At 68.6% G+C, this 22,616-nt stretch overlaps 1 protein-coding gene across 1 annotated transcript in view; it reads right to left on the reverse strand.

Moving 5' to 3' along the window:
• The window catches only part of SLIT1 (slit guidance ligand 1), a 93,499-nt gene that overhangs the window by 54,500 nt on the left and 16,383 nt on the right, over positions 1–22,616 (reverse strand). Inside the window, 2 exon segments of the mRNA XM_089780286.1 lie at positions 20,291–20,362; positions 22,140–22,211. Coding sequence (XP_089636412.1) covers positions 20,291–20,362; positions 22,140–22,211 — 144 coding nt within the window.

The following is a 22,616-nucleotide window of genomic DNA, read 5'->3' on the forward strand; positions in this document are numbered from 1 at the left end:
AGGCGTCTCCCTTAGCCACAAGCCTGGCTATCGGAGCACAGGCAGCACTCGGACTGCTTTGACACGACGTGTTCCTTACCAATCCAGGCTGGCTGTTCCCCGTCTCCTGATTGTCTCGCAGATGGATCCCTAATTACCACTTCACGGCAGCTCTGCCAAGCCGGCATTTCGTCAGCTGCCTTGTTGGACTGTCCCAGGGCTGCGTAGGGTGCAGGACCCAGGGGCTGCCCAGCCCCCCTTGCAGGTTCAGTCCCGCCCCGGGCTGCATCAGGAACACGCCTGAAGTCCAGGTCTGTTATGTGCACTGCATTCCCCACCCCCGCCCCGTCGCCGTCCCCCCGGCGTTTTCCTAAACCTCTCTGCAGCCCGCAGAAGCGGGAGCAGTGGTCGGGTGTGCGCCCTGCCCTGAGCCCGTCCCGGGACCCCCGCCTTGGCCTGAGGAACAGGGTCTGGCGGGGCTCCTGCAACCCATGAGCAGCCCCAGCCCCAGCCCAGCCCCATCCTAGGCGCTCATGCCAGGGCAGTGCCCGTGCCTGCCGCTGGCATCGCGAGCGTTTCCTCCAGGGGATACACCGCTCAAGGCCCTGGGACCTCCCGCCAGCTGCCTGGAGTGCCCCCTTGCTCCGCCACGCCAGTCCCGTCCTGCCCGCCCCGGGCAAGGGAAACCTAAGCAGTGCTCAGTGCCCAGGGAGCTGCCCGCAGACACTGTCAGCCCCTGGCCTTCCAGAGCCTGCGCCCAGCCCGCCTGCGACCTGACAAACCCCCGACCCCAGGCGCCCGCCTGCCCCGCAGCTCCAGGCCACTGCCAGCAAGCTCCATGGGAAAAGCCCGCAGAGGACGCCTGCCGCAGCCCTGGGACGTCGGCGCCCGGTCTGGCCCTGGGGCACCCGCAGGCTCAAGTCTCAGCCCTCCTCTGCCCGGCCGTTCTATGGCACCATCACTAGGCCGCGCTGTCACTTTGGGGGCACAGACAGAGCCAGAGCTGGGCAGGGACTGACCCTGGCCCCACAGTGGTGTCTGGATGAGGACAGGGACATCACACCTCCCGCCTGCAGGACCCCCACCCCCTGAGCTGGTCTCCTCGGCCTCTGGCCCGCGCTGGTGCCTTTGCTCCCGGGGCCGTGCAAAGCCAGGTTCCTGGCACAGGCTGCAGCTCGCTGCTCTCAGCTGGGCTGCGCGTTGGTGCTGGGTGACAGGATCGTCTCCTTTCGCGGCTCCCGTCCTACGGATGCTCGTTTCCTGCCACCGCAGCCGTCCAAACAGCCACGACACCGATCGCCGCCTTGCAACGCTGGCCGGCCCGGCAGCCCCCCCTGCGCCGCGCCCTGGAGCCGAGCGCCCGGAGCACGGTGCAGAACGGAGCCCCAGGCCGGCACCCTGAGAGACCCGCCCAGCCCCAAGCCCCTGGCCCGGGCCGCTGGCGGGAATCCTTGCGGAGTCTCGTCTCGTCTCCTGTCACAAGTTCTCGGGTAGCTCAGGAAGAAGCAATAGCCCTGGGCTTGTTCAAATGGGTTTGTGCACAGCAAATGCCACTGCCCCGCCACCCCCAGCTCGGCCGCCTCCGAGACAGCAGCTGCCTCCTTCGCACCGACCCACCCATCCCCTGCCTGCCACACGGGCGCGCTGGCCCCGCGCACACCCAGCAAGAGGCTGCTCAGAGCTGGAGGCCAAGGCGGCGTCTCACCTCTCAGCCCCACCGTGGCCAGAGGGACCCGAAGGACAAAACTCGACAACGGGCCAGACCCTGCCCGCAACCCCCCACCCTGCGCCCATCAGCTCCCCTCCCTGCCACTCCCCCGTCTGCCGGCCGACGGGGGCTGAGCCCCCATGGGCACCGGGCGCCGCCGTGACACAGGAAGGCCTGGGCCGGCAGCTGTCTGGGGAGGCGAGTGGCCGCCTGACGGCTCCGGCCACCGGGCGCTGTGACAATGCCCCGCCAGGAGCAGCGGGCTAATCCCCCGGCTGGCTGGGTGGTCAGTGAAACCTCCCAGCGCGACTGGCAGGGAGGGGCTGCAGCTCGTGCCGAGGCGGGGGGGCTGCCCATGCCCCGCACTCCCGCCTGGCGGCCAAATTCCCCAGGCCCCGGCTGCTTGGGCACCAGGAGACGCCCCGGGGAGGCCGCCTGGCTGCTCCAGGCTGGGACTCAGGAGGGCGGCCCCTGCCCTCGGCGCGGCGCGGCTGGCTGGCGAGTGGCGGGGGAGCCTGGCTCGGCACGCGGCGGGCGCCACGGGAGGCCGTGCGGCGGCTCGAGGCCACGGCTGCCCGGCGGGGAGCCCGCTCCGGCACGCAGCCCAGGCCAGGCTAAGCTGCAGCCCCCGCTGGCGGGGCCGGGGGCTCTCCCCACGGCTCGGGCTAATCCTGCCTTCACGCTCCAGCCTGACTGAGCCGTTTGGCAGCGGGCGCCGGGCCGGCGGTGGGATTAGGGCGGGACGCAGCGGGGAGGCGATTGCTGCCTGGCGCCTGGGCCCGGCGTGCGCTGAGCCCGCTGCCTGCCAGCCGGGACCCGGCCTCAGCCGCCAGGAGGGAGGGCTGGCTCCTGCCATCTCCCTGTGGCCTGGACTTCCCGCCCCCCCTGCCAGCGCTGCGCGGCTGGGCCTGCCCCCCAGCTAGGGGGCCGGACGCTCAGCTGGCTCCACCGCAGAGGCAGCCCAGAGCCGGGCAAGGGGTCCCATTCCAGTCGTGCGGAGCGGTCGGAGCACCCCCGTCCCGGACAGCGCCCAGCGGGCAGCTCCGCCCTTTGCCAGGTGGGCGGGGTCTGGTGCCACGCACGGAGCGCAGCAGCCGGGGGATGTGCCGGTCCCCACTGGCTGGAGATCCCTGTGTGCGGGTGGGGCAGCCCCCGGGAGCGTAGGCGGGTGGGTGCCAGGGAGGCACAGGGCCCTGTGTGCAGGGTGGGGCAGCCCCCGGGAGCGCAGGCGGGTGGGTGCCAGGGAGGCCCAGGGCCCTGCGTGTGGGTGGGGCAGCCCCCGGGAGCGCAGGCGGGTGGGTGCCAGGGAGGCCCAGGGCCCTGTGTGCAGGGTGGGGCAGCCCCCGGGAGCGCAGGCGGGTGGGTGCCAGGGAGGCCCAGGGCCCTGTGTGCAGGGTGGGGCAGCCCCCGGGAGCGCAGGCGGGTGGGTGCCAGGGAGGCCCAGGGCCCTGCGTGTGGGTGGGGCAGCCCCCGGGAGCGCAGGGGGGTAGGTGCCAGGGAGGCCCAGGGCCCTGCGTGTGGGTGGGGCAGCCCCCGGGAGCGCAGGCGGGTGGGTGCCAGGGAGGCCCAGGGCCCTGTGTGCAGGGTGGGGCAGCCCCCGGGAGCACAGGGTCTCATGCCCGCCCTTTTGCCCACTCCCGTCTGAGCCTCAGCCCTGCCACGTGCCCAGGGATGGCCCCAGCCTGCTCCGGCTCCCTGGCGCCTGGGCACAGACTGGACAAGCACCGAGCCAGGCGTCCGCGGGGCTGGCAGGAATTGCCCCACATCCCCCCCCTGCACGCGGGGCGGGAGGGTGGTGCCCTGCGTAGGCGAGAGTCGGAGAGTCCCTCCCTTCCCGTGACCCTGCCCCCCTGGCTAGTGCCCCCCCAGGCTCTGCTCCGGCCCCAGACAGACCCTGCCCCGCCCTGCCAAGCCGGGAGCAAGGCAGAACTTTGCCTCCCTCGCCAGCATCACTGCCGGCTCCACGTCCCGCAGCCGCACCCCAGTGCCCCCCCCCCCCCGCCGCCAGTACAATCCCCCGGCTCGTTAGCTCCTGCCTCGCCAGCCCCTGCGCGGGGAACTCGTTAGCGTCCCGCGGGCGCCGCGGCCCGGCCCGGCTCCGCAGATGAAAGGCGGGTGCTACATGCCGGTTTGGGCCGCTTTAACTCCTTCGTGCCACCGACGCGGGTACTGGCTGCACCACGGGGCCCGGGACGGCAGCCAATGCCCCACGCCCGGCCACTGGGCAGCATCCGCGCTGGGTGCCAACCCCGGCCGAGCAGCGGGCTCCGTCCGTCCTGCCAGCGGGGCTGGGCCGCGACAGGGATGCAGCTGCTCCCTGTGTCCCACCTGCCTCCGCGGAGAAGAGGGGCCAGATCCTGCCGCCAGCGGCGCCTCAGCCGGGACCAGTCCCAAACGGAGCCAGAACAGACACTGGGCAGCCCAGCACTCCTGCACCGGGCCTAGAGCCCAGCTCTGGGACCCCCTAGCAAGGAGGAGCCAGGCTGGCTCAGGCCCGGCAGCGGGAGGGATCCCGGCCCTGCCCAACAGGCTGCCGGACAGTCTCCCAGAAACGTCCAGCCCGCTGAGCCCTGGGCTGCAGCGCCGTCCAGCAGCAGTGAGTTCCCCAGGTTACGTGGGCGATGCATTGTCTCAGTCTGATTTCCCGCTGGTTGCTTGTCCCATGCTAATGGCTCCTGGCTGCCCAATGGGCCGGCCTCAGCACGTGGCCAAGGCCAGAGCGAACCCCAGACTCGGAGCACCCTCTTGCACCTGGGGGGTGAGCAAGCAGGGCAGAGGAGGCACACCAGCAGGGGAGGGCGCTGGGCAAGCTGGGGGCTCCTGGGGCCTAGGCCCCGCTTTTGCCCTGACCCAGCCTGGCCGCTCTGATGCTCTGCTCTCTGGCTCCAATTGCTCAGGACTGTGTCTGGCCTCGGGCCCTGGCTCCCTGCGAGCGGCAGCCCGGCTCTCACCTGGGCCGGAAGCAAGGCATGGGCGGCAGCGCCGGGAAGGCTGCACTGACTGGGCAGGGGGCTCTGACGCTCGGGGGAGGCATGGCAGGGTCTCTGGTCCCAGCCCGGCCAGCGGGAGGGCAAGCGCCGGCAGCTGGGGGGCGTCGGTGTCCCGCCCAGCTCCGGAGCTCAGGCTGGCGGCGGGGGCAGGCAGTGCGCAGGCCCCCGGCTCCGGCGCGACCGGACAGCGACACTCGCCAGCATCGCGTTAGCCGCGCCAGGCCCCAGCAGACAGCGCTGCCGCGGGTGTCTGGCCCCGCGCTTCCCGCCAGCCCCACGTTCTCACGCTCTGGGCGCCAGGCCCCTTGTGACAGCAGCTGTCCCGGCCCCGCTCCCTGCTCATTCACGCCTGGGCTCTGGGCGCGTCGCTGCTAATGAGTGTGAAGCCGGCCCCGCGGCGCCCAGGCAGGTGAGAATGAATCCGAGCAGAGCCGCGAACCGAGTCCCAGCTGGCGCCCCGCTCTGCCAGCCGTGAGGTGTGATGCTGCTGCAGGCCCGTCTGCCCCGCCAGCCAACCCCACAAACAGCGAAGAGGGAACCCGCCGCCCAGCTCGGCTCCCGCCGTCACTGCATCATCCCACCCGTACTGCCAAACCCTGAGCCGGAGCCAAGGCTCGGTAACGGGCTGAGCCCAGCCCGGGTCCACGCAGTCTGGAAGGTCTGAACCCCACATCTGACCCCACTGCTGTGGCACCAAGAGACTCATCCCAGCAGCAAACTGCTTGACAGAGAGGAAAGGCTCTACGGAGACTGAAAGCTCCCCCGGCTCCCCACTCTCAGTGCACATGCTTGAAAACAGGCAACAGAAAGGAAGGCAGAAATTCTTGGTCTTGTTCCAGCCTCCCTGGAAGGACTCGGGTGCATCCGTAGAGCGCACACCGCAGCAGGAGACAAGGCAGTGTCTATAAAGGGTGTTTCGAATGTACAGGTGAATGTCAGAACTGTCCAGGTGCCTTGTAAGTGAATATAAAGCAGAAGCTAGAAATTGTAGAAAATTGATAAGGGAAGTAAAGGGACAGTAGGCGATTGCTATGGCTAGCAGCATTAAGAACAATAAAAAGAAGGTTTTAAAGTATAACAAAAAGAACCCTAACTCTGTTACTGGTGCATTACTAGGTGGAAACTAGAATTATCACTAATGCAGAAAAGGCAAAAATGTTCAATACGTATTTCTTTTGTATATTTGATGTACTAACATCGTATGGTGATGACAAGGCGCCTTCTATTCCACTAGTGTCTTGGAGAATGTTAAACAGCAGCTATAAAGTCACTTGTTTTTAAATCAGTAGCCCTGGGTAACTTGCACCCAAGAGTTTGAGAAGAGCTGGCTGAGGGGCTTGCGGGACTGATCATGTTGATTGTCCATCTCTTGGAAGATCCTGAAGGCTGGAGGAAAGGTGCTGTGTGAAACTCTGAAAAGGGTAAACAAGATGACCGGGGTACATCTAAGTCCGTCAGCCTCACTTTGATCCCAGGCAAGGTGATGGACTGGCTTATGGAATGATAGTTGCAAAAAAAGCAAACATGATTCTGGGATGAATGACAGGTGTGTTCTGAGCAAGACACGAGAAGTCATTCTTCCACTCTACTCTGCACTAGTTAGGCCTCAGTTGGAGTATTGTGTCCAGTTGTGGACACCGCATTTCAAGAAAGATGTGGAGAAATTGGAGAAGGTCCAGAGACGAGCAACAAGAATGATGAAAGGTCTAGAGAACATGACCTATGAGGGAAGGCTGAAAGAACTGGGTTTGTTTAGTTTGGAAAAGAGAAGACTGAGGGGGACATGATAGCGGTTTTCAGGTATCTAAAAGGGTGTCACAAGGAGGAAGGAGAAAACTTGTTCATCTTGGCCTCTGTGGATAGAACAAGAAGCAATGGGCTTAAACTGCAGCAAGGGAGGTTTAGGTTGGACATTAGGAAAAACTTCCTGCCTGTCAGGGTGGTCAGACACTGGAATAAGTTGCCCAGGGAGGTTGTGGAATCCCCATCTCTGGAGATATTTCAGAGCAGGTTAGATAAATGTCTGTCAGGGATGGTCTAGACAGTGCTTGGTCCTGCCGTGGGGGCAGGGGGCTGGACTCGATGACTCTCGAGGTCCCTCCCAGTCCTCATGTTCTCCGATTCTATGATACGGGCCCGAGTGATAAAGAATGAAATGAAGGTAAGACGACGGCAATCACCGGGGTTTATGGAAACGAGCGCCCCTCAACCGAGCGTCCTTTCGGATGAGGTCACAAGCGGGGCTGCTGACGGGCAGAGCGCGAATGCGATGCACTCAGACAGCCGAGGGTTGGACCTGGCACCGCTGGAAAACCAGGCTACACCACTCACGCAACCCAGTCGGCGGGTTGAAAACTGGCGACGGGGTAAGTCTCCGTGGGTGAGAGTGGGGAACAAGCGAGGGCGATTTTACCGCACGAAAACGATTCCAGGTCCTCGATTCCCAGCCCAGCAAGCCCCACTGTGATCGTCTCATCTGCGCTCCACGTAACATGGCCCCGGAGCCACCGCAGCAATTCCCAGGACAGGCGCCCGGTCTTCACTCGACACTGGCCACGTGATGGAGAACCCCTGGCCCTGGGAAGGTTCCATGCCTCCCCCTCCCTTAGTTCCAGTCTGGACGGGTCTCCCAGCCCCCGGCGCGCCAGGCCTTTCTCAGCTAGACAGAGAAGCCCCGTACCAGATACTCGCGCCCCCTGGAGATGCTCAGACTGGGACCAAGTCCCCCTCAACCGCCTTTTGTCAAGCTAAACACACCGAGCGCCGCCCGTCTGCCCCGCAAACCCGCCTCTGGCCCCGCCAGATTATCAGCCCCGGGCACGGCCAGGCGGCGCGGCACCAGGCCCGGGGCTGCGGAGGGGAGCAAAGGGGACGACAGCGCCGAGGGGAGGCCCAGGCCCTTCCGGGAATGAAGGGGCACTGCCCCTTGGGGACACCCCCTGCCGGGCTCCCACCAGGCCAGCTGGTTCCGTTTTCCGAGGCCCAAGCCGAGGCTGGCAGGGGCCCCAAGCCCCCCGGCTGGAGGGGGAGCAGCGGCTGGGGATGCTGGGAGAACACGGCAGGGTGGTCAGTCCCTCCCAGGCCAGGAGAGCGGAGCTGCCCCGAGCCCCGCAGGGCAAGGAGAGGGAGCGGCCGGCCCCAGGCCTACAGGCCTCGCAGCGTTTTACCTGCGGGCCGCGGTGGGAACACACGCTTGGGTTCACTTTGCTGGGTGCCAACTCCCCCGGCAAAGGGCCCCGGGGGCCAGACCCCGCTGGGTCCATCGCGTAGCCCAGCTGGCGAGCAGGGGCCACGCCCACACTGGGACCCAGGGGAAGGGCACAATCTGGCACCAGAGGGGCTGAAAGAGGCTGACCTGCAGCTCCCCTCCAGCCGTGACACTGGGACTCTCAGCCTGGCCCTCCCGGTACCCAGGGCTCCTGGACCTGCAGCTGGCTCTGTGCTCTAGCCTAGATCTGGCTCTAGGACCCAGCGGAAAGAGCCGCTCCACCGCCAGTGCGCGGGCGGGCAGGGGGAGGGAGGGAAGTGGGGGGGAGCCAGCCGCCTGGGGGGTTAACAGCTCTGATTGAAGCCTCCTGCTGGCACCGGCACTCCTCCCTCATTAGCAGCTCCCGCTTCCGCAGCCAAGCCGAAAGGGGGCATCTCCCCTCAGGGCGCTGGCTGCCAGAGCCAGGGGCGCTCCCAGGGAACCCAGCCCCCCACCCGGCAGGCTGGGGGCCCCGAGCAGCACCCAGCGGACGTGCCGTGGGCCCCGCACTGCACAGCCCCGGGAGCCTGGTGCTCGCTCTACCCCGTCCAGGCGCCGGGCCCACGAGCGCACTGCAAGGAGTAGAGTAGAATAGGAAGCCTAATCCGAACTACGTACGCCGTGCCGCGTGGAGCCGCGTGGAGCCGCGTGTGGCCGCGGGCAGCCGCGGGCACGGAGTTCGAACTAGCAGGGATTTAAAAATGGCGGCTCCCGGCAAGATGCAAATGAAGCCCGGGAAATTCAAATCCCAGTTTCATTTGCAACTTTGGTTACCTACATTAACCACCCTCGTTCGAACTAGGGGGTAGTGTATCATAGAATCATAGAATCATAGAATCATAGGACTGGAAGGGACCTCGAGAGGTCATCGAGTCCAGCCCCCCGCCCTCAAGGCAGGACCAAGCTCCGTCTACACCATCCCTGACAGATGTCTATCTAACCTGTTCTTAAATATCTCCAGAGAGGGAGATTCCACCACCTCCCTTGGCAATTTATTGTGTAGACAGACCCTAGTAGATTCGTAAGACAGGATTTCCCTTTACAGAAACCATGTTGACTTTTGTCTAACAAATTCTGTTCTTCTACATGCCTCACAATTTTATTCTTTACTATTGTTTCGACTAATTTGCCCGGTACTGAAGTTAGACTTACCGGTCTGTAATTGCCAGGATCGCCTCTAGAGCCCTTTTTAAATACTGGTGTCATGTTGGCTACCTTTCAGTCAATAGGTACGGAAGCCGATTTAAAGGGCAGGTTACAAACCACAGATAATAGCCCAGCAATTTCCCATTTGAGTTCTTTTAGAACCCTTGGGTGAATGCCATCCGGCCCCGGAGATTTGTTAACATTACGTTTTTCTATTTGTTCCAAAACCTCCTCTAAGGACACTTCAATCCGGGATAGTTCCTCATTCATCACCCACAAAGGACGGTGCAGATTTGGGAATCTCCCCAGCGTCCTCAGCCGTAAAGACTGAAGCAAAGAAATCATTTAGTTTCTCCGCAATGGTTTCCCCCACGAGGACTCTTCTGAGGCTGTCAAGTTTTCCTGTGGGCTCCATCAGCTGCTGTCCCACAGGACTCAGCCGCAGGCCGCACTGCCATCGGTGCAGACTCCGGCAGCCCGCGAGCCGAGCCCAGAAATGACCCCAGGGGCGTCCGTCAAGAGTAATCGTCCCTGAACCTGTTTGGATTAATTCCCCACCGACCACATCCTGGATCGGTCTCCCCGCAGCAGCCCCGGATCGACGTCAGACTCAGCAGCCTGGAGCTACCGGGTCGATAAACCCGTGTCCAGCAGCCTCCGCGACGCTCCAGGCCTGCGAGCCCCCCCCCTGGAGATCACACCCCCAGGGCCAGCCCAGGACAATGCGAGTACCGCGGTGTAGCCCAGGCAAGCCCCAGGTGGGGACCAGCAGCGGCTGGTTGCTAGGAGACAGAGGATGCTCAATTTACATCTGAGTCCCTCCAGACACTCGCCAGCAGAGCCCGGACAGGGCAGGACTCCACAGTCCAGCTATTCGGTCACAAAAAACAGAAACTATCGTCTGAAAACCTGGTCACGACAGAATGGAGCAAAGCCCATCCTTGGCCCCCCGACGCATCAGAACAAAGCCACTCAGGCCACAAAGCCAGCTTTACGATGCCACTGCAGATCCCATGGTACAAACGGGGAAACTGAGGCACGGAGCGCAGGCAGGTCCCTCCTGAAGTCACACAGCAAGTTGGTGGCTGAGCCAGGGTCAGTTCCTGGCCCCTAGGCCTGAGCTCAGGCCACTAGGCCAAGATCTGCTAAGGAGAGGAAGAGACGCCAGACCCCACGGGGGTCCCATCAAGTCCTGCCCAGGGCCCGGATGCTCCATCCCTTCCTCGACTCCTGCCCACCTGCAGGGCCAGCATCCCGCCCCAGCCCACTGCAACCCCGTTCTTGCGCCTGACCTACAACCACACACACCGGCCCTGGTTTCCTTGGCGACACCTGATGGCCCATGTCTCCTAGCAACTGCACAATGGCTCCTGGGAGACAGGCAGGCGGCCCGTCCTACCGTAGCTCTGGCCTCTGACCACCAAGCCCGGGGAGGCTTCAAGCTGCTGCCGTGGGCCCCTGGGGCTCGGGGCCCACCCGCCGTGGCGGTGGTAGCCGGCTCTCAAGGAAACAGCAGCATCTGCGAGACCCCAGCCCGCGCGGCGGCGTCACACCCAGCCCTGGGCTCCCATTTAGTTCTGTTTCCAGGAGCTGGAGCCACCGGATAAACTCAACTGCCCGGAGTGTGTGCACCGGGCCATCCCTGGCCCCCTCAAGGCATCCCCAAACCACCAGTGTCCAGTGCTCCCAGCCCAGGGCTGGCAGCCAGACCTGCCGGGCCTCCTCCCAGCTCCGGGAGACAGTCACATGCTGCCCAGCTGATGAGCAGAGCGCCCAGAGCTGGCAGCACGGCCGTCTCCTGGTGGTGCACATGCCTCTGTGCACAGAACAACAGTTATTCCACACAGAGAATCATAGACTCATAGAACTGGAAGGGACCTCGAGAGTCATCGAGTCCAGCCCCCTGCCCCCATGGCAGGACCAAATACTGTCTAGACCATCCCCGATAGACGTTTATCTAACCTGCTCTGAAATACGAGCAGAAACGAGAGGGAACGTTGTTTGCCACCAGGCATTCTGACCTGGAAGGTCCGTGCTGTCACCTTCCCTGCAGGACCGCTCTGCTCCAACACCATTAACCCGGAGTGGTCCTGGACCCCCTCCCCTCCCAGGCCCGCTGGAAGTGAAGCCGGGCGGTGAGGAAGGGGCCGGAGGGTGGGGGGGCTAGCGACACCCACTGGAAAACCCCCAGCGCCGGTTCCTGCCCGTTCCCCACGGCCCCGCAGGGGAGTGAGTTAGCCTGCCGGCCCCTGCCTTTAAGAAAAACGCACGCAAAGGACTTAGCCCGTGGGACTCCGTAATCCACCGGCCGGCGGGGGCGTTAATGCCAGACGGCTGCCTCTAGGTGGCTAAGTGGGGATAAGCAGAGATGATACTTAAGTGAGCCCAGCCAAGCATCTGGGGAACAAATTTCCTTTCTTCCTAGCACCTAGACCAAGCCCGCTCCACAACGGGGGTTCAGCCTGCGTGTCGCACGCCCTCGCACGGACCCACCCTCGCACGCACCCGCCGAGAGACACCATCCCCTTGCACACGTTGCACGGCTGCATCTCACCCCAGCCAGGGAACTCCCTCAGGCTGGCTGCTGGCACTGACCCGTCCCCGCCCTCGCACGAAGGAGCAATCAGACTCCCCGTGGGTAGGACTGGAAGTCACCCTCCAGCCAGGGCCACGTAATAACTGGCCGGCCCTGACGGGCGTGTCCCACCTGCTCTTAGACAGTCCAGGGCTGGAGACGCCACAGCCCCAGGCGACGTCTTCCCGTGTTTCACCACCTGCCGTCGCTGCTTGTCGCTCCTCAGAGGCCAAAGGGAACAACCCCCCTGTCCCCATCCCCATGACCCCCTTGAGGCCTCAGAGCTGCTCTCACGTCCCCCGCCCGTCTCCTCCGACTCGGGGCTTCGGCTCAGCCACGCCAGCGGCAATGCACAGGCCGCTCTCCTCACCTGCCCTCAGTCCGGCGCTCTGGCCACGGCTCGCTCGCCCCCCGCTGCGAACGGACGCAGGGCCCGGGGAGCTCTCTGGCCGGGCTTTCAGGCAGCGGCTCCATCATCTATGGCTCCATGAAACAGGCCCAGGCCTGGGGCAGTACCTCCGTCTGGCTGCCAGCCGAGAAGCAGCCTTTCCCTCCGCCCCCCGGATACAGTGTGCGTGTGGTAACCACGCCCTTACCTCTGGGCACGGGGCCGGGGGGCAGGCCTGCCGCCGGGGGGCAGATGGAGGTTGGCAGAAGAGGGAGCCAAGGTTCAGCCAAGGGGTGGAAACGCAGCTTTGCACCTTAGAGAGCTACAGCAGCCGCGGCGCCAGGCAGGTTCCCCGCAGGCCCCACGTGGCAGCACAGACGGGGGCACGGACCACGTACGTGGCTGGCACGAGGGAGAGCAGCCGGTGAGGGGCACCCAGAGACAGGGCCCAGGAGAGAGCAACGCCGCACCGAGCGCCCAGCGGTGGCCCAGCCTGGGGCCGGAGGCTGCTCCAGGGCTGAAAGGCCCTGAGGCCCTGGAGGCTGAATCCGGCTGCCTCAGACGCCCGGGGAAGGAAGGGCAGGTCTGAAAGGGTTCAGAGGCAGGGGTTAAACACTGCACGGGGCCTCCGCCTCGCACCCCCGCGCACGGGGCCTCCGCCTCGCACCCCCGCGCACGGGGCCTCCGCCTCGCACCCCCGCGCACGGGGCCTCGGCCTCGCACTCCCGCGCACGGGGCCTCCGCCTCGCACCCCCGCGCACGGGGCCTGCGCCTTGCACCCCCGCGCACGGGGCCTCGGCTCTCTCTGCCGCCCCGCCCTCCCTCGGGCACCCTCTCCAGACACAGCTTCCCCCCCCAGCCGCCACCAGGCCCGGCGATGCTGAGGGAGGGGGAGACCCCAGCAGGCCAGGGGGCGAGGTGCCAGGGGAGGCTGCTGCTGCCAACGCCCAGCACGAAGGCCTGGCTCCAGGACCGTGGGCTGCCCCCAGGCGCCGAGGCCGCGTCTCCGGGGCCGGCCCCACTGCGGCCAGGCTGCGGCCCTGCGCTTCCCCCGGCTCGGCCCTTTCTCCTGCAGGCCGGCTCTGTGCCGGCTGCCTGGCCTGCCCGCTCGGCTTGGCCCCTTTTCCTAGGTAACCGCCCCACCTATTAGCGCCTCGTTCGTCTCCCAGCTGTCAGCAGGCCACAGTGACTCTTTGTTCGGGGGGCAGCGCCGCCCGGGGGCCGGGGAGTTTGCATTCTCCTGGCGTGGCGGCTCCGGCGGGCACAGGGGCTCTCCTGGCGCCGAAAGGCCTGATTGGTATTCGGCGAGCACCTTCCGGCCGGGCTCCCTCCCTGACAGAGGGGCCTTTGTTGGGGCGTGGGGGGGACGCCGCGGCCCCCCGGCAAAGGGCAAGCGCAGCCCCAGTGGCAGAGGAGCCAGCTTGGAGGGCAGAGGGAGAGGTGGGGGGGTGCCCTGCAGCAGACAACCTGCGCCAGGCAGCCGCACGGCGAGGAGCCAACGCCCCGGGCACCAAGGGCAGGCGGAGCGGCCAGGAGCTCACGTTCGCCCTCCACGGCTCAGGCCACGGAGCCCAAAACAGCCCCGTGAACCCGACGGCTTCCAGCCCAGGGCCGTGCCGGGGGAGCCCCTGGGGGGCTGTGACTGGGTCCCCCCCTGGCCCTCAGCCACTAACAGATGGAGTCAGGCTGGCGGGACTGGCCTGGCTCTGCCCACCCACGGGAGAGCCAGGCTTGGGGCACGGTGCTGGAGGGACCCAGCGCAGGGAAACGGCCACGGAGCAAAGCCTTTCCGGCTCCCCCGAAGGGCTCAAGCACCTCTGGACACGCCCCATGCACCCAAGGGGGGTGCTGGGCACGCGGGGGCCCCTCGCCCGCTGGGCCGTGCCGGTGCAGGCAGGTGGGCCCCAGGCCCTGGCTCCCCCGGCGGGGGGCTGCAGCGCCGACGAGGCCAGGGGCTACCAACACAGCACTCAGCCAGGCGGGCAGACGAGGCGCCTCACCCTGGTCTCTGGGCTCAGGCCACAGATCTCACTCAGTGCGCGGGGCCCAGTGCCGCGGGGCCAGGGGACCCTTCAACTCACAGCCCCGCCCCTGGCTGTGTTGGGGGGGCCTGCTACGGCCCTGAGGAATGGGGGGGACGCCGGCCCCACAGCAGCTACTCCAACCCCCAGCCAGCCCCGGCTCTGCCAAGGCCCCTGCGCCTGTTCCCCTGCTCCCGCAGCGCGGCTCCGTGGGGCCGGGCTCCGCGTGACCCCTGCCGGCTGGCCTCAGCCCCCCACGCTGCCTTCGCTCAGAGCCTGGCCCCCAGCACAGGGGGAGGCTGCGTCAGGCACCTCTCCGGGCCCCTGCCAACCACTCCCAGCGCGTGTGCGCACGGCTCCCCTCCCCGCTGCCACCCCCCCAGAAATGCCCCGCAGCCCTCGGGTCCCGCCCACGCAGGGGCCTAGAGGCACAGACCCCCTGGCCAGCAGGGCAGGGACGGGCAGAGGAGGGGGGAGGCTCCTGGGGCTGTGGGGGAGTCTGGCCTCGAGCCCCCGCCCTGCTGGTGAAGGAGCGAGCTGGAAACGGGCCAGGGGCTCTCCCGCCGGGGGAGACGCGCCCGCCCGCCCGCTGGGGGGTGCTCGCACAAAGCCTCCCTCCCCTCCGCGCCCTCCCCTCCGCGGGGCGAGGCCGGGGGCTCCTCCCTCCCCTGCGCGGGGCGAGGCCGGGGGCTCCTCCCTCCCCTGCGCGGGGCGAGGCCGGGGGCTCCTCCCTCCCTTCCGCGGGGCGAGGCCGGGGGCTCCTCCCTCCCCTCCGCGGGGCGAGGCCGGGGGCTCCTCCCTCCCCTGCGCGGGGCGAGGCCGGGGGCTCCTCCCTCCCCTGCGCGGGGCTCCTCCCTCCCCTCCGCCGGGCGAGGCCGGGGGCTCCTCCCTCCCCTCCGCGGGGCGAGGCCGGGGGCTCCTCCCTCCCCTCCGCCGGGCGAGGCCGGGGGCTCCTCCCTCCCCTCCGCGGGGCGAGGCCGGGGGCTCCTCCCTCCCCTGCGCGGGGCTCCTCCCTCCCCTCCGCCGGGCGAGGCCGGGGGCTCTTCCCTCCCCTGCGCGGGGCTCCTCCCTCCCCTCCGCCGGGCGAGGCCGGGGGCTCTTCCCTCCCCTGCGCGGGGCTCCTCCCTCCCCTCCGCCGGGCGAGGCCGGGGGCTCCTCCCTCCCCTGCGCGGGGCTCCTCCCTCCCCTCCGCCGGGCGAGGCCGGGGGCTCTTCCCTCCCCTGCGCGGGGCGAGGCCGGGGGCTCCTCCCTCCCCTCCGCGGGGCGAGGCCGGGGGCTCCTCCCTCCCTTCCGCGGGGCGAGGCCGGGGGCTCCTCCCTCCCCTCCGCGGGGCGAGGCCGGGGGCTCCTCCCTCCCCTGCGCGGGGCGAGGCCGGGGGCTCCTCCCTCCCCTGCGCGGGGCGAGGCCGGGGGCTCCTCCCTCCCCTCCGCGGGGCGAGGCCGGGGGCTCCTCCCTCCCCTCCGCGGGGCGAGGCCGGGGGCTCCTCCCTGAGGCACCCGAAAGGGTCCCGTTCTCATGGGTGCTGGGCTCCAGCGCCCCAACAATCAAGGCCATGAGATGCCTCAAGTGCACCCCAAAAACCGAGGCACCCAGAATCAGCAGCCACTTTGCCGTGCCGGCCGTGCCGCGTCGCAGCTGCCTGCGCCCAGCCTCCCCGTGGCGCACGCTGACCTTTCGTTCACAGCTCCCCTCGTTAGCACCCTCTGACGAGCGGCCCTGACTCCCCGCCAGCGCGGGCCCATCTGCGCACACGGCTCCCCGCCCCGGGCTTGGGTCTCCGTTGCCAGCCCCTTATTTATAGTGTTTCTTAACACCTCCGGCTCCCAGGCCCAGCCCACGCGCCTGCCTCCCTGGCACGGTGCCTGCCGCATTTAGCCAGCGCCATACGCTTTTATTCTGCTGCTGGGGCCTTTCCCCTCTCGGGCGCCGGGCCTGTGGCAGCTGCCGGGGAAGCGGTTTCTGGAGAGGCAGGGCCGGGCAGAGACTCGGGGCAATTACAAGCCCTTCCCAGTGCAGGATTCTGGGAGCGGGGGCCTGAGCCAAGGCACCGAAGTCACGGGCTGGAGCCCAGGCGCTCTCAGAGAAGCGGGGGAGAAGGCCGGAGCCTCCCGGAGGGGTGATGGGGGCCGGGGAGCCGTGCGCGGGGAGCGAATGGAAATGGTGTTTAACTGCGCGGGGCCCAGAGCAGAGCCGGGGTCACCTTCCTGCCTGGGTAATTTTCCTCGATGGAAAGAAAGAGCCATTTCTACCAGCTCTGCACTTCGCAGGAGCCCCCGGCTCCCGGCTGCACGGGGGGGCCGCAGGCCTTTGTTCCTCCGCCCAGCGCTGACAGTTTAATTAAAGCCAGCGTGTGACGGGTCGGCAGGGTCACGCGCTCGCGGGGAAGTCTCAGATCCGCCCCGTTTCCAGCCACGGGCCGATGAACGAGTTAACCCCTCGGTCCGGTGGAGGCAGCGCGGCGCATTGGCTTGTCCGCCTGGCTCTTTCCGCAGCCTCCGGCCCCCCGCCCTGGCACAGATACAAGGGATTTGGGCCACCCCGGTAGCAGCGCCTTTGCCCGCGTGCGCCGGGCGGGGAGACCAAAGCAGCGAGGCGCCCATCGGCCCCTGGAGAGCTCAGTAGGGAAACAAGCCGCTGGATCTCCAACCCCTCCCTGCGCTAGCCCTGCCCCCACCCGATGGCTGTCTGCCCCCAGCCTCCAGCAACGCCCACAGCCTGACCGGGGGTCCGGGAGCCATAGACCGGTGCCTGGCTGAGGGCACAGGGAACCACTCGCCGGGCTGTGGGAGGGAAGCCAGGAACCGGTCCAAGCCCAGGCCCGGGCTGGCCCTGACCAGCAGCCAGCAGGAGGCAGCAGCCCTGGCTGTCCCCAGCCACTGGCCCTGAGCCCTCCCGGCAGCCCGGGGCGGAGTGCGTGGGGCGTGGCGAGCCGGCAGCCCGGGGAGGAGTGCGTGGGGCATGGGGCGTGGCGAGCTGGCAGCCCGGGGCGGAGTGCGTGGGGCGTGGCGAGCCGGCAGCCCGGGGAGGAGTGCGTGGGGCGTGGGGCGTGGCGAGCCGGCAGCCCGGGGAGGAGTGCGTGGGGCGTGGGGCGTGGCGAGCTGGCAGCCCGGGGCGGAGTGCGTGGGGCGTGGCGAGCCGGCAGCCCGGGGCGGAGTGCGTGGGGCGTGGCGAGCCGGCAGCCCGGGGCGGAGTGCGTGGGGCGTGGCGAGCCGGCAGCCCGGGGCGGAGTGCGTGGGGCGTGGCGAGCCGGCAGCCCGGGGCGGAGTGCGTGGGGCGTGGCGAGCCGGCAGCCCGGGGCGGAGTGCGTGGGGCGTGGCGAGCCGGCAGCCCGGAGCGGAGTGCGTGGGGCGTGGCGAGCCAGCAGCCCGGGGCGGAGTGCGTGGGGCGTGGCGAGCCAGCAGCCCGGGGCGGAGTGCGTGGGGCGTGGCGAGCCGGCAGCCTGGGGCGGAGTGCGTGGGGCGTGGCGAGCCAACGGCCCTGCCTGCTCCGAGAGCTCGGGGCGAAGGCTCCTTTCAGCAAGGGCCCTGCGCTTGCATCCCGGGGCCAGCTCCGGCGGCTCCGGCCTCTCGTTCCCAGGGGGCTCAAAGCCAGGGCCAGTGGTCCAGTCCCCTGCGTGGTCGTGGTCGTGGCACGGCCTTGGCCACAGACGTGGATCAGGTTTGCTAGCCCGGCCGGGAGCCCAGCTCTGAGTCCGTGTGCCTGGGGCTCAGGCTGCCAGCAGCGCCGTGCGGCTGAGCCCCGGCTCACCCCGCAGGGACCGTGGGGGGGAGGGGAGCACCGCAGCCAAGCGACACACTAGAACTACAGTGAGGCACCAGGATGGCTCTCACCATCCCGCCTCCGCAGGGCCGCCCCCCCCCCCCCATCCTTCGGGGGCACTTTGCTCCGGCGCCTGCTCTCCAAACTAGCCCCGGGCCATGGAAACGCCCTGGTTCTACACGCACCGCCCTGCCGGGTTTACGTAATGGGGCCTCTGAGGCAGCACCCACGTGGCAGAGCGGAGCCCGAGAGAAATGCCAACCCCTAATTCATTGGAAGGATGCACCATCAGCTGCCACCACATATGCCAATTTCGGGCACCGATCCACCGTTCCGCATCCTCCACGCTGGCAGCCCAGGCTGGCTGTAACCCTCGAGGACACGTGGGACGGACGCCGGAGACCGGTCCTGCGGAGGGAGGCGCCTATTCCAAAGTGCTGGCGCTGGCTCCCCCAGCTTCGTCGCGCCCACCCGGGGGCCCTACCCCCGCCCGCCCTGCGAGGCAGGGACCCCCGGCCCCGCCAGGTGAGACAAGGGACTTGCCTGAGGTCTCACAGGGAGCCGCCAGGAACCCAGCCCCGCGCTCTGCCCAAGCCAGCCAGCCTGCCGCCGGCGGCACCAAGCCACGAGGGAGCGAGCGCCACTGCAGGCCGGCACCGTGTGACTCGGGCTCCAGGCGCCCCCGCCTCAGAGACAGCCGGCGTGCGCCCAGCCAGCCCGTGGCCAGAATCCCAGGAGCATCTGGTGTTTATGTGCCAGGGAAGCTGGATGCAGATCAGGGGATGATTATTACTGAGAATGTTTAATTGCTCTGTTAAAAGGCTCCCCCCGCCCCCCAGGAACGGTTCTGAGATCCCAGTCACCCACAGCGCCCAACCCGCCCCGACTACCGCAGCCCAGGGCAAACCCAGCCGCCCCAGGGCAGCTAACACCAGCTTAGAAAGCACAACCCCTCCCGCCGAGTCATGAGACATGCCGGAAGCTCGGTGGAGTCCCCGAGGGACGTGGCGCCCCGATGCCACAGTGATGGGCAGCAGGCCGGGCGGCTGGAACATTTGTCAGAAGAGAGACACTGCACACGTCATAGCGCAAACCCGACCCCCTCTCCCTGCTGCTCCCCTCCAACGTCAGTCCCCCGACGCCACCGACGCCATCCAAATCCGGCAGGGCACGTGCTGGCTAGGCCCAACCGGGCCTCTGGCTCGCCAGCATTCCCCCCAGCCCCAATGCAGCCCGTTAACCGCGCCGGGGGGTTGCTGCCCAGCCCCGCAGCTGGAGGGGGCTGCCTCGGTTTCCCTCTCCGGTCGCTGTGGCCTGGGGAGGGGGACGAATCCGGGCGCTCCCAGACCGGGGAGACAGGGACGTCGAACCCGGCGTCCACTCAGCATGGACTGGCCCCCGGGACAGCCGCAGCCCTGCAGCCCTTCCCCCGGGCGAGCATCTCCGAGGGGAAGGAGCTACCGGGAGCGGAGCCGCTGACCGATGGCAAGGCGCCAGATGGAGGCATTGGGCGCCATAGTAACGGCGGCCTCAGAAACGGCCCTTTCCGGGCGCTTGGCACAGGCTGCCTCGTCTCTGCTCCTTTTCTCTCCCACACAAAACGGAGGAAGCCATCTTCCAGCCCCTCCCCCCGGCGCCACACCTGGAGGGGGAGCAGGGCCCGGCCTGTGCGGAGAAACGGTCCCCAGGAGCGCGGCGCGTCCGGAACCGGCCCCCAGGAGCGCGGCGCGTCCGGAACCGGCCCCCAGGAGCACGGCGCGTCCGGAACCCGGCCCCCAGGAGCGCGGCGCGTCCGGAACCGGCCCCCAGGAGCGCGGCGCGTCCGGAACCCGGCCCCCAGGAGCGCGGCGCGTCCGGAACCGGCCCCCAGGAGCACGGCGCGTCCGGAACCGGCCCCCAGGAGCGCGGCGCGTCCGGAACCCGGCCCCCAGGAGCGCGGCGCGTCCGGAACCGGCCCCCAGGAGCGCGGCGCGTCCGGAACCCGGCCCCCAGGAGCGCGGCGCGTCCGGAACCCGGCCCCCAGGAGCGCGGCGCGTCCGGATCCCGGCCCCCAGGAGCGCGGCGCGTCCGTAACCCGGCCCCCAGGAGCGCGGCGCGTCCGAAACCCGGCCCCCAGGAGCGCGGCGCGTCCGGAACCCGGCCCCCAGGAGCGCGGCGCGTCCGGAACCCGGCCCCCAGGAGCGCGGCGCGTCCGGAACCGGCCCCCAGGAGCGCGGCGCGTCCGGAACCCGGCCCCCAGGAGCGCGGCGCGTCCGGAACCCGGCCCCTAGGAGCGCGGCGCGTCCGGAACCGGCCCCCAGGAGCGCGGCGCGTCCGGAACCGGCCCCCAGGAGCGCAGCGCGTCCGGAACCGGCCCCCAGGAGCGCGGCGCGTCCGGAACCGGCCCCCAGGAGGCCAGCAGAGACTGTGTGGCGAGCCAGAGCCCACCAGAGCCAGCCGGAAGGCCGAGGACAGGCCCTCGAGGGAGGGGTACTCACAGTCGTGCCAGGGCCTGGTTGTGCTGGAACAGAAGCTCCGGCAGCGTGTGCAGCTGGTTCCGATTCAGCCGTCTGGGAGGGGGAGACAGAGAGTTACAGGGAGTCGCACTGGCAAGGAGGAAGGCGAAGATCCCAGCCCTGCTCAGCCCCGGGGACCGGACCCGAGGGTGGCTCCAGCGAGAGGGAAGTGGAGGGAGCCAGAGGCTGGAAGGGCCCAGGTTCGCCATCCGGGCGCTGGCCGAGTAACTCGCATTCCTGGGTCACGATCGGGCCTTTCCCCCGGTCCGAGGAGCCGGCGGCTGGTCCGTAGCTAGCGGAGGGCCCTGCCAGACGCCCTGCCCACGCCCCTCTGGGTGCTACCCGATTTTCCGAGGAGGGCTCTGGCAGCCGGACACAAGCACCGAACTACGTGGCCTGGCTTTCAGCAGCTCGCCCTGCAGCCCTCGGAGCCCAGCAACGTCTGAGCCGTGGTCTCCTGCCAGCCCCGGCAGGCTCCAGCCCTGAGCCCTTCTATTCAGCCTGTCGCTCGGCGTCGGCACGGCTCCCTCCGCGACAAAGCCCAGGGCCGCGCTCCGTACGGCCTCCCGCCGGCGCTCCCCGGCCCTGGCAGTCAGCGGCCCAGCACGTGCTGCAGCCAGCAGCTCCTGGCAGGCCCGGCGATGCTCCTTCTCCGGGCACAAGAGTGACCCTGAGTAAACGGGGCGGCTTCAGAAACGGCAGCCTTGCCCGGGCACGTCCCGGCGTGGGAGCCGTGGCCGGCAGCGAGGTGCCTACAGCAGCCCATGGAGCTCACAGTCCATTGGGTCTCTCCCCCAGCCCGGCAGCGCCCGCCGGGCCACACAGGGCGTGGGGACGGGGGCCGCCCACAGGCAGCCCACGTGGCAAACAGGTTGGGCGCCACGGCTCTCGCCTGGAGAGCACCAGCGACGGCGCATCCCCACGGGGCTCTGGAAATTGGGGGGGAGGGGTGCGGCGTTACATCTCATTCAGAGCAGCCGGCACGTGCAGCCCAGGCTCGGCGCAGGGCGGTGCCCGCTCGGGAGAGAGTCTGGCTGGCAGAGTGCCCACCGCCGGCAGCCTGTTTCTACTGGCAGTGCGCTGGCACATAACAAAATTGATTCCGCACGTGGATGGGAAAAATCAGAAGGAACGTTGTGGTTGACCCGGGCTGTGGCTGCCGTGGGGTTTGTTGTCGCGATGGAGGCGTCCTGGGAGAGGGGCCAGGCGCCTGCTGAGTCACGGCGGGGCACCCCCGGGAACGAGCCAGGTCTGCTCCCCGAGGAGCGTCCGGCCTGATTCCGGCTGGTGCACCTGGGAGGCTGCCCGGCCCAGCCCCGAGCAGGCCTGAGCGTCCTGCGGGCTCACGGTGCTGCGGGTGCTGTGCACTGCCCGGGAGGGATGCTAGGGGAGGCTCCGGCTGTGCCCGGGGCTGGCTGGCACACAGTGCAGGAACCCACCCTAGGGAGGTCTGGCCCCCGAGGGACGCGGCAGCAGCTTGGGAAGGTCTGCGGGCGGGGGGGCGGGCGGGCGTGGGCAGCTCCGTGGCTGGGGGTGAAAGGTCGGACCCCCAGCCGTCCAGTGCGAGCGAGAGAGTGGGGCCCGCCCCCCAGCGCGGCGCCCGCCCGGCCCTCGAGCGCCACCCTCCCCCGGCTCACCCCGCCCCCTCCTTCACCCCGCCCCCTCCCCGCACGGTTCTTCGGAGCAGCCCGGTGCCCCTCCTGGCCCTGCAGCCGTGTTCCCCACGCCAGCCACTGCCCACCCCGGCTGGCCACCCACCCGTCTGCTGGCTGCCACGGTCCTGTAGCACCAGGCTCTCCCCCCGCCGCCCCCGCCGCCCCCGGACACTCACAGCCGCTCCAGCTCCCTCAGGTCATCAAAGGCTCCGCGCTCCACGGCGCTGATCTGGTTTTCCATCAGCTGCCTGCAAGGGAGGCACACGGGGTGAGGGCTGCCGCGGCGGCGGGGCCCGTTCCTCCCAGGGGCAATGGCCACGTCCCCGTCTGGGGCAGGGTCCCCCCGGCGGGGTGGCCAGCCAGCTCCAGGGCAGGCGGCTTTGGTCAGACATTCTCCAGGCCCCTCCGGCACCCGGCTCCCAGCCACCGAGCCCGAGCGCCCGCCAGCCCTGGGGCCGCACGGCTGCTCCTCGGCACCAGGTTCGCGTTCGCTCCGGAGGGGCCGCGCCGGTCCAGCCCCCAGCCCGGTGCCCGGCCATCGGCCCCGCCCCCGCCCCCGCCCCCGCCCCACACAGGCAGCACCCTGGGGGGCCAGTCGCCTGGGGCAGGGCCCTCCTGCAGCCGCTCTCTTGCGTCCCAGCCCCTTCCCTGCC

The sequence above is a fragment of the Pelodiscus sinensis genome, chromosome 8 (assembly GCF_052426305.1).
Source record: "Pelodiscus sinensis isolate ZL-2025 chromosome 8, ASM5242630v1, whole genome shotgun sequence".
In the NCBI taxonomy this organism is placed as follows: Eukaryota; Metazoa; Chordata; order Testudines; family Trionychidae; genus Pelodiscus; species Pelodiscus sinensis.